Source organism: Podarcis cretensis, assembly GCF_951804945.1.
Source record: "Podarcis cretensis genome assembly, chromosome: Z".
Lineage (NCBI taxonomy): Eukaryota > Metazoa > Chordata > Lepidosauria > Squamata > Lacertidae > Podarcis > Podarcis cretensis.
This window is the reverse complement of record NC_137184.1, coordinates 1,563,661-1,583,053: the sequence shown is the minus strand read 5'-3', so window position 1 is coordinate 1,583,053 and position 19,393 is coordinate 1,563,661. Positions and strand designations below refer to the sequence as shown.

General features: G+C 46.6%; 1 protein-coding gene across 5 annotated transcripts in view; it reads right to left on the bottom strand.

Moving 5' to 3' along the window:
• Positions 1 to 1,891: 1,891 nt before the first annotated feature.
• Positions 1,892 to 19,393, bottom strand: part of LHX6 (LIM homeobox 6) — a 39,208-nt gene continuing 21,706 nt past the window's right edge. For 2 of the 5 annotated variants that reach the window (XM_079962198.1, XM_079962201.1), the window contains 6 exons: positions 9,013 to 9,113; positions 8,814 to 8,909; positions 6,475 to 6,649; positions 4,058 to 4,161; positions 3,230 to 3,356; positions 1,892 to 2,681 (listed from right to left, as the gene is read on the bottom strand). In XM_079962198.1, coding sequence (XP_079818324.1) covers positions 3,240 to 3,356; positions 4,058 to 4,161; positions 6,475 to 6,649; positions 8,814 to 8,909; positions 9,013 to 9,113 — 593 coding nt within the window. In that variant the 3' untranslated portion in view covers positions 1,892 to 2,681; positions 3,230 to 3,239. The remainder of the gene's footprint in view (positions 2,682 to 3,229; positions 3,357 to 4,057; positions 4,162 to 6,474; positions 6,650 to 8,813; positions 8,910 to 9,012; positions 9,114 to 19,393) is intronic. The other 3 variants (XR_013834851.1, XM_079962199.1, XM_079962200.1) reach the window with 3 other exon arrangements.

Below are 19,393 nucleotides of genomic sequence, written 5' to 3'. Positions count from 1 at the left end.
ACGACATTTTAGCACCGATGCTTCAAATTCAAGTATTTCAAAAGACTTCCAATTAATTTTAGCCCAAAAGATTTGACAGAGGAGAGGCACAGTCAGGAACAGTTTTGTAAATACCTTACAAAAGTGTAGCTGCCCATAGTCCAAGATGCCAGAGGGCTTCCAGTGATCATGTCGAGTTCCATGGGAGCAGAGGGCTTGCCTGTTCAGTTCAGTGTGACAGTCAAACAAATGGAGCAGCTGCAGCTTACATGGAGCTTCATCTGCAAGCATCAAAGCCACTGCATGTGTATCATAACTGTTGGATCAGGGTGAACATTGGCTTTCTTGCCCTGTAAAACTGTTTCGACAACTACAGAGTCAGCAAACTGAATGCAAAGAGCGTCTTTGCTCAGATTTGTTTGTTTGGACCCGGCATAAGACTTTTCCCAACACCATCAGTCAGTGTAAATACATTGGCTAACGAGAGTCAGTGGACTAAAATAATTAGGGGATGTGTTGCATTCTCAGGACAGTCGTTTATTTTCCATAGGCATCATTTAACTAATTATGAATTGTTTCCAGTTTTTGCACGGCAGAGCCAAAAAGATTTCTCAAGTTTAAAAAGTTGGTCCTGGCTGCTTCCTGAGATTTGCAAGGAACACAGCCTAAGGCTTCCTGCAGAGATGAGGAATAGGATTGGCGGGGGGGGGGGGCGGGGGGAGAGAAAGATTACAATACTCACTTTAGATATAACAGTTGACTGCAACTGTCTATTCTTCTGCACTGGGCTAGTCCTCACCTCTTAGCCGCTCGTACATAGTGTGCCTGCATGTTTTCTACTATAAGCAAAAGCAGCTTTGGGGGAGGGGCAATTTAAATTGAGAAAATGCAGGCTGTTGTGTTTTTTTAATGGGGAAAAAAGCTCGCCCAGCACCAGACTGGCCCTGATCCAGTCTGCATCTTTGCAGTTGCTTTTACGTTTAAGAATAGTTATGGGAAATCCTAGGAAGGCCTGATGTGTGTGCCTGGTCTGCATCCATTCTGAAGATTGCAACTCTCTGCACACTTACTGGAGAGTGCAGAGCTCTGTTGAGCTTCTGAGGAAGGCTGCTTAGGACTGAGTTGCACAGTCAGTCTCTTCCCTCAGTTACCAAGTGCTACCACATTGAGCAATGTGTTCATGTTTGGTTTCAAAGGCGCATGAGCAGTCCTAAGTGGCAATACGCCCTCCCAGCAGAGGGGACAAAGATCTTGTGCATTCCTGCATCCCCAACAGCAGATCTGCTGCTGGGTGCAAGGCAGCCATGGAGACAGCTGCTTCAGCCATGCCCAAATAGTACTGCAGTCCTCAACCAGAAACTCAGGAACCATTCCGGAAAAGGAGGACACGTCCCTACCCCACACCCGGGCACCCTCATTTTTACCTTTAAGATGCTAGTCTGAGCTGGCCCCTGCTCCAAACTCCCACTGGTAAAAGCCTCAACCACAGAGATCAAAACCACTGAAATGGTGGACCAACCCAGCTTGGCAACACTGCAGTGACAGGGAAACCTGTGCCTTTGCCTTTTGAGTCAGCTGCCCAGGAGAAGCAGCCCTCAGGAAAGGAGGCTAAGGGAACAATCAATTCTAACTGGGAGGGGTGGTAAGTAATTGCTCATGGACTCATCCCCAAGGAGTGGCTCTGGCACTGCATGCATTTTGGATGGATGGTAAAAGAGGGAGGGAAATGGATCTACAGGAGGGCAATGGATTTTTTTGACAGAGGGCTAGTTTGCACTGGCACCAATGTATCATCCAGCAGCCATCTATTTATGGTGAAGCAGAGCTTGAGACTTTGGTGAGCTGCTGCCAATCAGAGTAAGACAGTACTGTGCTTTGTATAGGGGAGGAGATATCAAGCTGAAATTCCAGGTTTCATCATCACCATAATTATCCATTTATTTCTGTAGTATAATACACTTTAGCCAAGGCCCCCCAAGTGGTAAACAGATCAATAGTTTTTGCAACACTAAGAATCCCAGGCACCTATTCATTGCACAGCTGTTAAAAAGTTTGGTGCTGACACCAAGGAATAGTCAAATATTTTCTCAGTTCTGTGCTGGGACCTAGACCCTGACAACTTGATTGTGGCTCCTAGGAATTGGGAAGGTTTTGATTCCACAAATGCACACCCCCCCCTGATGTTGGGTGGTGACTGGGTTGGAAGTGTGTGTGGCGCTTGGATAGAACTCTCCTGACACAGATAGCCCACGTTGCTGTTCAGAGCTGCAGACCCCCTGCCTGTCAAAGGAGTAGGTGGGCATGTTCCCTACAGGGAAGGTCAAAAACCAGGTGGTTGTAAAGCATTTGATGACAAGCATTGAAAGATACAAGTCCAAAAGCATTGAAAGAAACAAGTCCACAGTGCATGCTGTTGAAACTCTACTGAACTGAAGTCCTTGGTTTCTTCTGCCAGGGAGTCTTTGAAAGCCAAAAGGGAAGTCACGGGCTCAGCGGTCATCGGGATTGTGCTGCAGAGCCGTAGAGATTCAGGTGCCGGATTCGTGGAAGGGGATCAGGAGTGCCACCACGTGTGGGTTACCGCAGCATGAGGGTCTGCAGTTGCTGTGGATTGGCTGGTGTGTATGATTCAGTGCCGCCACCACCAAGTATCCCTGGGACGTCAGGATGAGCAGGAGCAGTCAGTACTGGAAGAGGATGACCTGTCGGGAAAGCCATACAGAGGGACTCAGCAACACACAATTGGAGAACCCAGAGCTATGGTGGGGGCCTGTGCAACAACACAAAAGGGAAAGCTTCTCCACACCCCAGTCTACAGTGCCTCTTTCACCAACAGAGGGTCACTTTGTGCCCCTGAGCCACTCAAGACTTATAGGGACCTCCCCAATATCACCCTGAGCCTTCTAGGCTTCTTGTCAGCAATGCCTCCCCCCGCAACATCTCTTCCTCTTAAAGAAAGTGCCAAACTGGTTGAGGGCCTCCAAGTGAATATACTGTGCTGTCCAACCACTCCTCTGTTAAGCAAGTTGTAGAATAGTAGCCCAGGATGGTAGCAGGGAGATGGTTGGGAATACAGTATATATGAGATTGACTGTGCGTGGGAAAGGTGACACCACGCCAGCTTGCAGGGGGAAGCCCAGCCACAAGGCAGGAGGCAGCAGTGGCCTCGGGCAATGATGGGTTGGAGGGCAGAGCCGTGTGCTTCATGCCTGCCCTTTCCCCCTCTCCTCTTCTCTCCCCTTCCCAGTACCTTGCTGCACTTAGTGTGGCAGTGCTGTCTCATCACCAGTGTTGAAGAAAGCTGCAGTCTGGTAGGCTGTCAAATATAGAAGGGGTTGGAATAGATGACCCCCGGGGGTCCCTTCCAACTTACAATTCTATGAAATGTGGAAAGAAATATGCCGTGAGCCACACATGTGTCTGTGTGTAGAGGCAACAAGAAGCAAAGCTTAGAGCTTGTTGAAGGCTGCAGGGGTGGGGGTGGGGTTCAAGGTCTCTGCCCTTGGGGATTTTATGCAAGGAAGCTGATCTGCCACATTGCAGGAGGCACCGGCTGTTGGCCTCCACTTGTTCTCTGCTTGCGTATCTGAAAACAAAGCAAGAGTTGCAAATATTCCATAAGTCTTGGAATATTTGGTGTTGTCTCTTGGAGCTTCTCACCCCTTGGGCAAGGAAGTGAGCAGCTCAGAACAAACCACTGCTCCACCAAGCCCAGGACCTCTTATTCCAATTGACAACCACTCCCCCAAGGCTTCAGCTAATGAGGTCCTTTCCCAGTCCTGCTACCCAATATCTTAGAGATTGAACCAGTGGCCTCCTGCATACAAAGCATAATCCCCAGCACCAAGCTATGGATTCATCCCCATACACAAAGAAATCATACCAGTGGTCAGGGATGATGGGAATTGTAGTCCCAAAACAGCTGGAGGGCCAAGTTTGGCCATCACTGCTCTAGCTAGACTGGGTGGCTCTTTTGCATCGGATTGTGGGAATAGCGTTGCGGAATTGTGGAGGTGGGGCAGTGGGATGGGAGGTATGGAAGCAGCACTGGTTATTGCAGAAGTGAAACCACCTTTACCTTCTCCCCCCTACTCGACAGGGGTCCTTCCATGTCAGCTTTGAGATGCACAGGAGGGGCAGCATAAGGGAGGCGGCAATGCATCTGTCCACACTGTACCTGACCTGTGAATGAGAAGGCAGCTTCGAGCCTTATTCTTTTGTGATCAAACAAAAAGCATTGCTGATGTGCTTTTGAGAATTCCGTGCCCCTTGGCTTCACAAGTGGAGGGCAAGAAGAGGAAGCCACAGGGCATGAGAAACACCAGCTACAAAAATATTGGTTTTAAGGAGAAAGCATGACGCTGTGAAGTATTCTGTTCTCGGAAGGTTGGTATCCCAATTCTCCCAAAATATTTATCTCAAAGTACAGGGTGAGTCTTTTAAAGGACTCGCCCTGTATTTGTGCACCAAATACGGTTACAGTAGCCAAACATGAGTCTCTCCAAGTGATTTTTCCCACCCACCTCAATACCTCATTCTGCTGCATGTTCTGGTAACTGGTACTCCAGTCCCAGCTGTTGCTATCTCCCCATGCCATTGTGCACATGTGCACATAGCTGTCAACGTTTACCTTTTTTTAAGGGAAATTCCCTTATTCCAAATAGGATTCCTCGCAAGAAAAGGGAAAAGTTGACAGCTATGCATGTGCAGTGCCCAAAAGACACAATGATGGTCCCGCACATGTGAGAGGTCATGAAAGGCAGGTAACAGAGGGCACCTTGAGTGGCACCTGGCTTAGTTGTGTGAGATAGGAGCAGGATTTCAGATCCCTGTGAGGAGCAACGCAAGCCTTATGGAAACCCAATAAGCAAACGGGGGGGGGGGGGATTCATCCTCATCAAAGGCACCTCCCTCCACATTTAAATTCCATCCTTTTGACAGGGTCAGTTGGTTTGTTTCATGGAGAGATTCTTGGTCACTCAACACCTTGGATCACAACAATCCTCTGTACCCTTCTTCACAACTTCATCCCAATTTATCCAGTGGAGCTCCTTACCTAGTCTAGGGGTGGGTAATCTTTTTCTCTCTCAAGATCAACACTCTCTTTGGAGTGAGCTCGGCAGGTTGAAGAGACCCTCTTTGCCAAGAGGTGTGAGAGCCATGAGTGAGAGCCAAGAGGCTCAGAGTTCTTGAAGGGCAAGTTGTGTCGGAAGAAGGAGCTACAGTACTGATACCACCATGTATGAACCTAAGAAGAGCCCCGAAGGATCAGGCCAAAGGGGGCCCTTCTAGTCCGGCCTCCTGTTCTCACAGTGGCCACCCAGATGCCTATGGGAAGTCTGCAAGCAGGGCCCGAGCACACAAGTACTTTCTATCCTCCTGTGGAGGCCGAGCCAAGCCATGACGGCTTGTAATCATGGACAGTCCTCTCCTCCACAAATCTGCCTGATTCTCTTTTAAAGCCCTCTAAGTTAGTGGCCATCACTGCCTCCTGTGGGAGGAAAGTTCCGCAGTTGGACTATGCGCTGTGCAAAGGAGTCCTTTCTTTTATCCATCCTGAATCCTCCAGCATCTTAGAGATATTTTATGTATTAAGTACAGTGGTACCTCTGGTTGCAAACGGGATCCGTTCCGGAGGCCCGTTTGCAACCTGAAAAGAACGCAACCCGCGTCTGCGGGTTGCAATTCGATGCTTCTGCGCATGCACGTGATGGCATTTTGCGCATCTGCGCATGTGTGCGTGGCAAAACCCGGAAGTAACCCATTCCGTTACTTCCGGATCGCCGCGGGACACAACCTGAAAATGCGCAACCTGAAGCAAACGTAACATGAGGTATGACTGTAGTATAGATATATGGGCTAAAATAAATCAATCTGTTGAGGGTTGTGGACCATAGGCTGGCACTGGTGAGGACCTAGGGCAAGCATAGGCAAACTCCGGCCCTCCAGATGTTTGGGACTACACTTCCCATCATCCCTGACCACTGGTCCTGTTAGCTAGGGATGATGGGAATTGTAGTCCCAAACATCTGGAGGGCCGGAGTTTGCCTAGGCCTGACCTAGGGTCACTGGTGGTTGGGGTCAGAGGCCGAAGGGGACAGCTCTTCTCTCTCTCTCTCTCTCTCTCTCTCTCTCTCTCTCTCCTCCCTCCCTCCCTCCCTGCCTCCCTTTTTCCGTACTTGCCACCCATATGAAATGAATCTGAGCGCCCTGTGAAATAAGGCCACGGCTAACGGGCTGGAGGTTGCCCACTCCTAGCACCTGTGTTTAGGATTGCAGCCCTGATATTTAAGGTGTGTCACCTGCACCACCTTGCAGCATAGGTCAGTACTGATACCCCCATCATGCAAACTAGAGGATTGAGGCTAAGAGAGAGAAAAAGAGAGAGAGAGGTTTGTCTGACTATTCCTGCAGTGATGAGACTTGAACCTAATGCATGCTACGTCAGCTTTCTCAGCCGCTATGCTGTTTTTAAGCACGGCTGTCAACACTTACTTTCTATGTAGCTGTGCAAGGTCACCATCCTTGCACGTTCAGGATTGCTGAAGGGGGAATAGTGGATGTCGTCAGGCAACACCGAAGGGATGCGGGACTGGGAGCCTCCAGATGGGGGCACCGTGTGTTGGGGCGTGTGCTTTTTATGGCGCGCTCTGCAGTTCTGAAACCAAACCTGGAATGCAAGAGGCGTTTTGAGAGGGAGGCACAGCTGTGTTGATTTTGTAAAAAAAAAAACTTGCTAGATTTTACTCAAGAGTAAAGGTAAAGGTAAAGGGACCCCTGACCGTTAGGTCCAGTCACGGATGACTCTGGGGTTGTTACGCTCATCCCGCTCTATAGGCCAAGGGAGCCGGCGTACAGCTTCCGGGTCATGTGGCCAGCATGACTAAGCCGCTGCTGGTGAACCAGATCAGCGCATGGAAACGCCGTTTACCTTCCCGCCGGAGCGGTACCTATTTATCTACTTGCACTTTGACGTGCTTTCGAACTGCTAGGTTGGCAGGAGTAGGGACCGAGCAACAGGAGCTCACTCCGTCGTGGGGATTCAAACCTCCGACCTTCTGATCGGCAAGCCCAAGGCTGTGTGGTTTAGACCACAGCGCCACCCGCGTCCCTAGTACTCAAGAGTAGATCTATTGAATTCAATGAACATGGCCCATTAAGTTCAGTAGGTCTGCTCTCAGTAAGACTTAGTTGAATACCACTCCTGGTGCTTCTGTTTCACCCTGGTTGAGAATACATCAGAGGAAAATAGAAGCACAAAAATATATACCATTGATGGGCAAAAGAGGGGTCTTGGGGAGAAGTCAGGTTGATAGCAAAAAGGATGTCTGCAAGATGGAATCATAGATGTGTAGAGTTGGAAGGGGTCCAAAGTCAAAGTGTCATCTAGCCCAACTCCCTGGAGTGTCACATGACAGCAAGGCTACCGGAGAAAGTAACCCAAGCGGTCTGTTCCTCTCTTTCTCTGATATATCGGCTTCAGAATGGATGAGCTAGGCTCATCATCCTCTGTCACCACAGCCATTGCCAGAGTGTCTTACTACAGACCCACCTCAGGTCAATTAAACATTATTTTATGAGTAATAAATCAGACATTTTAGCATCTCATTCCTCCACCACCCCCCTTTGTCTTTGTTTATTGAGTAGAGCATCCCGTGGACATTTTACAGTCTCCCCTACCTCCCCCTTCAAGCTAATTCAGAATTTTGGGAAAGCTTGCAGTACAGCTTACCTGGAATGGCATAATTCCTACTGCTGGAGAGGGTCATGTTTTTTGAATGCACCCTTGCTGTTTAAAATACATGCACATACCCTGCATTTGGAAAGTTAGCTCTTTAGGGGGAAAGGTTCCCCCCCCCCCCGCCATGCTAGAATCCTCTGCAGTTCTTGCCACAGGGAAGCACTAAAATATTTCCCAGTCCTGAGAGTTTGTGATTATGATTATAAACGGCCTCGGCCCAGTATCTTTGAAGGAGCGTCTCCAACCCCATTGTTCTGCCTGGACACTGAGGTCCAGCTCCGAGGGCCTTCTGGCGGTTCCCTCACTGCGAGAAGCAAAGCTACAGGGAACCAGGCAGAGGGCCTTGTCGGTAGTGGCACCTGCCCTGTGGAACGCCCTCCCACCAGATGTCAAAGAGAAGAACAACTGCCTGACATTTGGGAGACATCTGAAGGCAACCCTGTTCAGGGAAGTTTCTAATGTGTGACATTTTAATGTATTTTTAATCTTTGTTGGAAGCCGCCCAGAGTGGCTGAGGAAGCCCAGCCAGTTGGGTGGGGTACAAATAAATTTTATTATTATTATTATTATTATTATTATTATTATTATTATTATTAAGAAAGCACTCCATGCTTTTCCTTACCATTTGCACTGGCTCTTCCTCAAACCTGGATTGCAAGAGGTTGGACTAGATGAGCCTTTGGGTTCCTTCCAACTCGTAAGATCCTATGAAACTGCTAGCTTCCCTGTACCTTTTCCTTCCACAATCCTTTGCATGCTCTGCATGGACCATTTCCTCCACCCCACCCTGCTCCTTTCGGTTCCCTTACAGCATCTCGGTTTCTGGGTAATACTCTGAGACTGTCACCTCCGTGGAATGTTGGCAAACCCCCCACCCCCACCCCGCCCCACCCACAATTCAGGGAACCAAACAAAAACAGGGTCTGAGATGCCCATAGCACCTGGTTGCAAAGCTTCCGTAGGCATCCTGCGGGTTGGCGTAAGAGACCAAGGAGCTCGGCTAGATGGATCTTTTGGTCTGATGCAGACGGGTGGTTTTGGTGGCCCACAGGGCAAGTCCTTTTGGCCACCAGTGCTGCGCTCAGAGCCTCACCTGTATCACTCTCCTGCTCAGCCCTGTCATGTCTGCCAGCTTTTGAAGGGTCTGTGCATCTGGGTTGTTGTCCTGAGCGAATTGTGCTTGCATGACCTAAGAGGAGGACAACACTCAAGAGTAACCCAGGCATGTCGCCAGCATTCTCCTCGTCCTGCATCCCACTACCACTCTTGAGAGAGCCCACCCGGCTCTCTACCTGTAGCTGCTCTGTGGTGAAGGAGGTCCGGGCTCTCTTTGCTGGTTTTGGCTGGCTGTCTTGCTCAGACGGGACCGCCCCTTCCAGTGTGATGCCATTACCTGCAAGAGAACAAAGGGTGAGTCTGGTGCGTATTGGCTGGACGCTGATTTTCAGCTGGTGGGTCAGGACCTATGAGTACAGGAGTTCCCAAACTTTTTCAGGCTGCTGCCCCCCTGGTTCCACAAGCTCATCCTCAGTGCCCCGCTTCTGCACCCTACCAAAAACATTTTTCAGAACAGCCGTTTGCACAATCCAAGTAAGGAGGAGAATAACACAATAAAAGTCAAAACAGTAATGATTATCTGCACATTTATTCAAAATCATTCAGCAAAATGGATGAACTTGATCCGGTGATGTCAGCTTTTCAAAGTCTGATAGTCATTTACACCTCCAGTGCCCCCTGCCACCCCCTTGCCTCTTAACACACACACACACACACACACACACACACACTTGCACTAGTAGGCTGAGGCCTGATTCAAAGCAGGTGGCAACAGGAGCACTACCACTGTGCAATTATATGGTGAAATGTTAAGAAATGGATCCCAAAATGCATGTTTGTGTTAAAAGTGGTTCCTGGGTCTGAAAAGCTTCAAGGTACCTGGACAAAGCTATATGTGTGTGCTTTGGGCACTTCTCTCAGCCTGAGCTTGTTCATGAGGACTAGGCCCTTGATTGGGAAACTTGTGCATCTTTACCAACTCCTACACAGCTAACTGTTCTGAGCACAAGTACTGGTGATCCGTTGTGGTTTTATTATTTGGGTTTTTTTCCCTTCTTCTTATATTTTATTGCATTTATATTCTACCTTTTTCCTCCAAGGAGCTTAAGGTGGTATACATGGTTCCTACCTTCTCATTTAATGCCCACAACAACCCTGTGAGATAGGTTAGGCTGACACACAGTGACTGGTCCCCAAGGTCACCCAGTGAGCTCCATGGCTCAGTGGGGATTTAAACCCTGGTTTCTCAGGTCTTAGTGCAACACACTTAACCACCGCCCTAAATGGATATATATGGATGGAATATCTACCTACCACATATTCTCACCCAGATCCTACCACCACCTAAAAGACCTAGGATATTAGACCATCCAGTTCCTTCCCCTCCACCACCAGCACCCCACCAGTCATTTATTTGGGCATTTCCTCCTCATATTTCCCCATCAGCAGCTACAACAGCTTTAATGAGAGAAACAGAAGTGGAGAAAGGATATCCATGCTGCTCCGGTCTGCATGGGTGATCCTTTTCCACCCAGCGTCAGTTTTTAATGAAAGCCAGGTCCAGCTCATTGTTGGCCCGCTTCCCAATGTTCAAGACAAGATGGCGGGTTGCCGAGAACACAGCACTCCCACATCAGCTGCTATCAAGCACAAGCTCTCCTCAACTTTATGCTTTCTCCTAGTCACTAAGCTCCTCTTTTACGTCCAACAGCTCACAATCCCTTGCAGGCTCTGGTGAAGGCACCTTCACCAGTCAGATTGACCTTTCACTTTCCTCACAGAAGCTGCACTGTTGATCAGCATTCCACAACTGCCCCATCCACACATAGGATGCTCAAGAATATTCTGTGCCAAAGATACCCACACAAAGAGAGAGAAAGCCACTGCTTCAGAACACACAGGTATTAAGTCTCATTGGGGGTTGTAACAACAACAACAACATTTTTATACCACCCTTTATCCGACGATCACAGGTCAGTTTACAATATAAAAACACAAAAATACACAACATAGTAACAAGCAAAAGCAATGCTTCTACACACACACTGTTTAAAAGGCTATAGATTGTTTAATTAGCCAAAGGTCTGGGAGGACAGGAATGTTTTTGCCTGGCAACTAAAAATATGTAACAAAGGAGCCAGGCAAACCTTCCTGGGGAGAGCATTCCACAAATGGGGAGGCACTGCAGAAAAGGCCCTGTTTTCATGTTGCCACCCTCCAGACCTCTCGTGGAGGAGGCACACAAAGAAGAGTCTCAGATGATTATCGTAGGGTCTGGGTCAGTTCATATGTGGAGAAGCAGTTCTTGAGGTATTGTGGTCCTGAGCTGTTTAAACCTTTGTAGCTCAAAACCAGCACTTTGGATTGGGCCCAGAAACTGATTGGCAGCCAGTGCAGTCAGGACAGGATTGGCGTTATGTGCTCAAACCACCTTGCACGGGTGAGCCCATTTATTCTGTGGCTCTTGCAGCCACCGACTCCAGGGTCACAATGGTTAATTCCTGTGTTTAGCCATATCTTCTGAGTGATGACAGGGACTCGAGTCTTAACGCAGACGGACACTCTAGCAACTGTGGGAACCCTTCAGCAGCTTTGGTTAGGCTCCTCACCCTCCGAGATATTCAGTTTGGAGGCAAGATTTGGGATGTGATTATCTTGGCCCCAGTTGAAGGAATTTTCTTCTTTTTTAACAGTTTGACTCGTTGTTGCAGGATGATTAATGGAGCTCAGCTTCAGCAACATGTGTTTATTTTCCCTTCTCCAGAAAAGCCTTGCAACACAGGCGAAATCGCTTTGCGATTCCCAGAGGAAACGTACATGCCAAATGGAATTGCCGCTTGTGCTTTTCGTGTCCCCTCCCTGGAGCAAGCAGGAAGGCACACCCCACCCACAGCTGCCACCTGGCCTCTGCCCACCATCTGCCCTCCAAGCTGACATCTCCCTCTTCGGGGAATCAGCATCCTGAGTCACAGGAAGGGCTGGCAGGGCAGGGCAGGGCCTATCCTGGGCCGTGATGCAGACAGCGGGAGCCACAAACGACACCTTGAAACTGGGACGGCTTTGCTTCAGATGTCTAGAGACAGAATGCCGAAGCAGTGACTGCATCAGCTGGGACTTTGGTTGAGCCAGGCTAAAGCCCCACACAAATTCAGGCCAGCAGAGGAGCAGGAAGGGGAGTGTGACGCAGGCAGGGCTTTATACACAATGGTGGCGCAACAAAACTTGGAATCATCTTCTTCTTTGGCGATCACTCATAGCCGAGTAAGATCGTCTTCCATAAACCCAGTTTATGAGTTCTGGTTGCCAGAACTCAAAAAAGTCCATTGTACAGCTGGACAACAAAGGGGGGGGGCAACAAAAATTATCTAGGGACTGGAAGAGGAATTCGTCACGATGACGAAAGGAAGCAACATTTGAGGCTTGTGTACAAAGTCATGCACAGGGTGGGGAAAATGGACTGAGAGGTGCATTTTGTCCCTCTCTCAGATTACTAGAAACAAGCTGGATGGCCCGTCTCGTAGAATTCTAAGTGTTGGTGCTAACCTTTAAAGCCCTAAACGGCCTCGATCCTGTATACCTGAAAAAGCATCTCCACCCCCATCAACCAGCCCGGACACTGAGATCCAGCACCAAGGGCCTTCTGGCGGTTCCCTCGCTGCGAGAAGTGAGGTTACAGGGAACCAGGCACAGAGCCTTCTCAGTAGTGGTACCCGCCCTATGGAACGCCCTCGCATCAGACGTAAGGCAATAAACAACTATTTTACTTTTAAACAACACCTGAAGACGGCCATGTTTAGGGAAGTTTTTAATGTCTGACGCTGTATTGTTTTTAATATTTGGTTGGAAGCTGCCCAGAGTGGCTGGGGAGATCCAGTCAGATGGGCGGGGTATAAATAATAAATTATTATTATTATTATTATTATTATTATTATTATTATTCAATGCAGGGCATTTTAGGGCAGAAAGTGCTTCTTCGCATAGCACACAGTTAAACTATGGAACTGGCTGATGGCCACACAACTTGGATTGCTTAAAAAGAGGATTAGACAAATTAGTGGGGAGACACAAGCCAGACACAAATGCATTAACACCCCCCCCCCCCGTTGCTGCCCAGCTACTAGTATTCAGAGGCAGACTGCGTCAGGACATGGAGGCTCAATTTAGCTGCCATACCTAATAATAGCCACTGGCAGATCTGTCCTCCGTGATTTCTTGAATCCCCTTTTGAAGCAAAGAGGGAGTTCCTTTCCAGCTCCCAGATGAAATAACCCATTAGTCCTTGAGCAGGAGTAAAAACAACCAACCAACTCCCCCTCCCCCCCCAATCCCCAAAACAAAACAACAATATATATTTCAAGTGGGGGGGGGTATCCCAAAGATCATTAGTGTCTAAGAAGACAGAGTTCACTAGATATGGGGGCCAGCAAAACCTTTGTCATTTCTACATCACCAGACATTTCGGGCAAAACACGACAGAAGACAAAAAGAGGAAAAACCCAAACAGAACAGGCGCACGCACACCCCACTCCATGGCAGTGAAATGAACTGAATTTTTGCCATTGTGCTGCTCTTAAACCACTACAAAATTCACGTGGAATGCCTCACCTTGGCCCTGTATGTGACTCTCATCATGTCTGAACCTGGCAACCTCTAAGGACAAGACGCCTGCAGCTTTGTTGCTTCCTATGGGGCAGCCTTTGCTAGAGGAGATGGGAGAGGTGACTGCATTTGTACAGCCATGGCCTGATACTGACCTGTGTGCCAAACCTATTTGATCCCCAAAACTCAGGAGAATGGCGCCACCCTCTCATTATTAGGGTGTGTTCAAATTGATGGCTTAGAGCGCAGAGAATTTGTGTGTCCCATAGTGCTCTTTCTCTCCTCAGCTGTTCACACCAGCATGGCTTCCTTAGTGTCAGTTTCATTACTGTTCGTGTACATTCCAGCGGGGAGGGGGTGTTGACGGGGGGGGGGGAATGCCTTTGCCCTATGCAGGGGTGTTCACGCCTTGGCTAGAGATCGATTAGAAACAGCTTCAGGACTCCAGTTGGTGTGAAGCTCATTTACATAATCATAGAACTATATAGTTAGAAGGGGTCCCCGAGGGCCAGCTAGCTCAGGGGTCAGCAAACTTTTTCAGCAGAAGGCCGGTCCACTGTCCCTCAGACCTTGTGGGGGGCCAGACTATATTTTGGAGAGAGAAAATGAACCAATTCCTATGCCCCACAAATAACCCAGAGATGCATTTTAAATAAAAGGACACATTCTACTCATGTAAAAACACGCTGATTCCCGGACTGTCCGCAGGCTGGATTTAGAAGGCGATTGGGCTGGATCCAGCCCCTGGGCCTTAGTTTGCCTACCCATGATCTAGCTCAGGGGTCCCAAACTAAGGCCCATGGGCCGGATAAGGCCCGAGGGACTCATTTATCTGACCCACGGTGACCCCACTGCCGCTGCCCACTCTTACTGTGTGGCTGTGTGGCTGCCCGCTTCCAGGTCAGAGGAGCACCGGAAATAGCTTGTGCGCATGCACAAGCGTTATTTGTGCGTGCACTAGCATTATTTGTGCATGCACAAGCATTATATCCGGTGCACATCCGGGTCGGAGGAGGCCCGTGCACATGCCCACAAGCTATTTCCGGTGCTCCTCCGACTCAGAATGCGCCAGAAATAGCCTGTGTGCACATGTATGGGCACGCGATCCCCCGCCCTCCAGCCCGCCACACGATCGACGCTGGAGACACCGGCCCGAGGCACAGTAAGTTTGCTGACCCCTGATCTAGCTCAATCCTCTGCATGCAGGAATCACACCTAAAGAATCCATGGCAGACAGTCATCCAACCTTTGCTTAGAAACCTCCAAATAAGGAGAGTCCCCACTTTCCGAGGGAGTCTGTTCCACTCTTGAACAGCTCTAATCTTCCTACTGTTAATCAGAATCTCCTTTCCTGCTGTTTCAATCCATTGGTTCGGATCATACCCTCCAGAGCAGCAGAAAACAAGCTTGCTCCATATTCCATATGGCAGCCCTTCACATATTTGAGACCCAACCACATCAAATACTGTCATACCTTGGGTTACAGATGCTTCAGGTTGTGTTTTTTCAGGTTGTGGACTGCCAAAACCCAGAAGTACAGGAACAGGTTACTTCCAGGTTTGCACAGAAGTGCTAAATTGTGCTTTGTGCATGGGCAGACATGCTGAATCGCAACCCATACATGCACAGACACACCGCTGCGGGTTGCGGACGCTGCGGGTTGCGGACGTGCCTCTCGCACAGATCTCGTTCGCAACCCAAGCATCCACTGTAGCAGCATCTCATAACAAAGTGCAGGCTACAGATGCATTTATTATAATGTCGTGTGAAGGCAGATTAAAAACCCAGTTGAGTGCCCAGTAACTAGGAGTGTGAGCACAGCCTTACTCTTTGTTTCTTGACCTGTAAGGTAAGTCACTCAGATCCCACTTCTGCAAACAAGAGGCTGAAGGTCAAGGGAGATCCCTGTTCGTGAAAACTAAGGTTTTAGAGAAAAATTTAACTCTGAATGAGAGAGAGAAGTTCCAGGAAGAGACAGGATTAACACTGGTCAAGAAAGTGAAATATTTAGGGGTTAATATGACTGCCAAGAATGTGAATCTGTTTAAGGATAATTATGAAAAATGTTGGATTGAAGTGAAAAAGGACTTAGAAATATGGTCAAATTTGAAGCTATCATTGTTAGGCAGAATTGCTGTGATAAAAATGAATGTATTGCCAAGGATGTTGTTCTTGTTTCAAACATTGCAAATCATAGACAAGACGGATTGTTTCAAGAAGTGGCAGAGAGACATTTCCAGATTTGTCTGGCAGGGCAAGAAGCCTAGAATAAAATTTAAGATATTAACTGATGCTAAAGAAAGAGGTGGATTTGCCCTGCCAGACCTTAAACTTTACTATGAATCAGCTGCTTTTTGCTGGCTGAAAGAATGGCTGCTTCTTGAAAACACTGATGTGCTGGATTTAGAAGGTTTTAACAATGTATTTGGTTGGCATGCATATTTGTGGTATGATAAGGTAAAAACACATCAAGCATTCAAAAACCATATTGTTAGGAAAGCATTGTTTAATGTTTGGATAAGATATAAGGACTTGTTAGAAAATAAAACCCCAAGATGGTTGTTACCAATGGAAGCGAAGGCACAGAAAAAACTCAATATGGAGACCAAATGGCCGAAATATTGGGAAATTTTAGAACAAGATGGAGACAGGGTAAAATTGCAGAGTTTTGAAAAATTAAAAAACAAAGTGCGAGATTGGCTTCATTATTACCAAATAATGGAGGCATATAATTTGGATAAAAAGTTGGTTTCCAGGTGGAAAAATCAAAATTGGAAACAGAATTGTTAGATCCCAAAATTAAGAATTTGTCAAGAATGTATAATTTGCTATGATTAAATGGGCACAAGATGTTAGACATAACAGAATGATGGCTGACTGGGAACAGTTATGGACCACAGGTATGAAATTTACAGCATGTAATGCCCTAAGAGAGAATTTAATGAAAATGATTTACAGGTGGTACATGACACCAGTCAAGCTTGCAAAAATTTATCATTTGCCGGAAAATAAATGTTGGAAATGTAATGAGACTGAAGGTACATTATTTCACCTTTGGTGGACATGCCCAAGGATTAAGACATTCTGGGAGATGATTTAGAAACCAGAGGCCTTTCTCCTGGGCATGGTCAGCCAATTGGTGCCAAAGAAGGACAGAACTTTCTTTATGTATGCAACAACAGCAGCAAGAATACTCATCGCGAAGTATTGGAAGACACAAGATTTACCCACCCGGGAAGAATGGCAGATGAAGTTGATGGACTATATGGAATTGGCGGAAATGACTGGCAGAATCCGAGACCAGGGAGAAGAGTCAGTGGAAGAAGATTGGAAAAAATTTAAAGATTATTTACAGAAATATTGTAAAATTAATGAGCTTTAGAAAAATGGTGGAATGAAGTTATATGTCATTGGCAGAAATGTTATAAGGAACTAGGTACAGATAGACTGTTAATGTATTAAAGGGAAAAAACAAGGTTAGAATATGTTAAGACTAATTACAGGACAGAAAACAGAGGAAGATGGAAAGGAATTGCTGAAACAGTTAATTGAAGTGGAATACAAAAAGGGAGGCGTGAGGAAGTCAATGAAACAAGTGAATGAAAGATAAGCTTGAAAATATTGGAAGTGTTTTTAATTGTTCTTGTTTTGTTTTGTTAATTCAATGTTTTATGTAGTGTTTTTGTATTGTATTATATTGATTTGTTTAATTCTTTTTCTGTCTTTTTGTAATCTTTAAACTCTTAATAAATATTACTTTAAATAAAAAGGGAGATCCCTGTTTGCTTGAGCAAGGCCACCCAGCAAGCTTCCCTAGCCCAGAAAGCGCCTGAACCCGGGTCCAAGTCTAAGCCGCTAACAAGCCGCTGGACCACACTAGCCCAGGACACACCACAAATGAGCGCCTCAGACGCCCACCCCCTTCCCAGCTCACTCCTGCATCTTGGTTTGATTTTGTTTTCATCTCCTCGCTTAAACCTTGTAAACAGAAACACGGATTATTTTCATTTTGAGATCTCTCCCCTTCTCTGAAATCGTTTCCATCTGCAGCCCAAGATGGCCTGTTACATACGCCTCTCCCCCCCCACCCCCCAGTCTCACATTTTCTCAGAAAAGAAAAATCAGACAACTTCTTAGCACTTGGGCAAAGTTTTATCTCTTGGGAATCACACACACATTAATTTGGAGGAGGAGGAAAGCACCCGGGCTGAAGAGGACCACATGGGACCCTCGTTTGAGTGCTGTTCTCTTTCCTCCTTTGTTCAAAGGCCTGAAAATCCACTGTCTTGAAGAAGGGAAATGTGGAGGTCCTGAGAAACCCATGTGCATTTTCCCAAAACAACTGGTCCCACACATAAGCACGGAATCTTGTATCCAGCACAGAACCTCCTATAAAAATGATTTAAGAACAAACAGAACACAGGCTCTATGTTTGTATTATCAATATGCAAAGTTGATGATGCAGAACTACTTTGTAAAACTCTTATTATATGATTGTTGGTTGTGGATATATTGATTGTTACCCAGCGATGGAGAAATACGTCACACTTTCCCCTTCATATTTGGTTTCAGAAGACCCTACATATTTCAATTTCAGAAAAGTTGACTCATTCAATGTGTATTTCACCTGCCAAGCCAATTGACTGTGCTGCCATGTGGTGGATGTTTTTGATGTACATTAAGAAACAAAGTCATGACTGGCAGGTTCCCACCAAATTTGGCTTTATTTGGTACTGATTACATACTGATATGCATTATTACTAGCCCTCTCCATTCTACAAGAACAATAATCTTATTTTCTTGTCTTACTTTAGATTGAACCTCTTCATGTTCTAATGTCATATCCAACCATGTACTGTGGATCTATAATAGCAAGTCACCACCTGCCTCTGTGTTTTGTTGTAAAATATTTTAATTACTTAATGAAGTTCACACACACACACACACACTGGAAATGACTACATAAACAGGTTCTGTGCAGCCACAGATTCACAGGCAGTTCTGCACAATCCACAAGCACACCATCTCATGTTTTCTCTTTGTTGTGAGACAATCATCCATGGATATTGTTGTCAATCACAAGGCATACCCAAGACTTGTGTGAGATGCTTTGTTGAAAAACATTGCTCTTTCTAACTAGATCATAAATGTTAAGATTTGTTAAAAGGAAGAGGCAAGGAGGTAATGGTAGTTATTTAAAACCACCGTGATAGAAGCTTGGATGAAATGTGCACCATGGATTAAGAAAGATGGGACCAATCCAAAAGAATACTAGAGTGGTTAAAAAGCAGTGTCAAGAAAGCTATAAAAGGCAAATGAGCTTGCTTTAGGAAGTGTGAGTCCCGTCCAAATAGGGAGAAGCACATACTTTGGTGATACAAATGAACGTTGAGATAGTAAGGCAACTTCTGAGAAGTGGGAAAGCTAGAAAATCCATTGCATTGAGTACAAGTCTCTGTACATACACAGATATCAGCTGCGTGTACTTCAGATACCTACAGATCTAGTGCCCAAGCACAGAATCCAGATCTAAAGAGTATATTGCTAAAAACAGTAAAAAATGTATGCAAATCAGAGGCAGGAGAGCATCTGGGAAGACTGTTTACAAAGATGTGAAAGGCTTACTGACAGAGAATAAGGAGTTGACAGATGAGTGAATTTACATTTATCTCCACTGTAGAAGAAGGGCAAGCAGGCTTTAGGCTTGTCAGACTTACTTTGCATTTTTCTTTACTAGAAACTCAAGATCTAGTAGAAAAGACATATTAGTTAGAATGAGAGAGCAGGATGCCTCAGGACGTACTTTAAGCCTAGCAATTTGTTTTCAATACTGGAACTAAACTGAGTGCACAATCCATTCACAAAAGAATCCAATCCTGGTTATGACAATTTGCTCCTTAAGGAGGACACTTAGTTGTTGCTACACATTAAACAATTGGAAGCCAGAAACAGCTCAATTGGTAGAGCATGAAACTCAATCTCAGGGTTGTGGGTTCCAGCCCCATGTTGGGCAAAAAG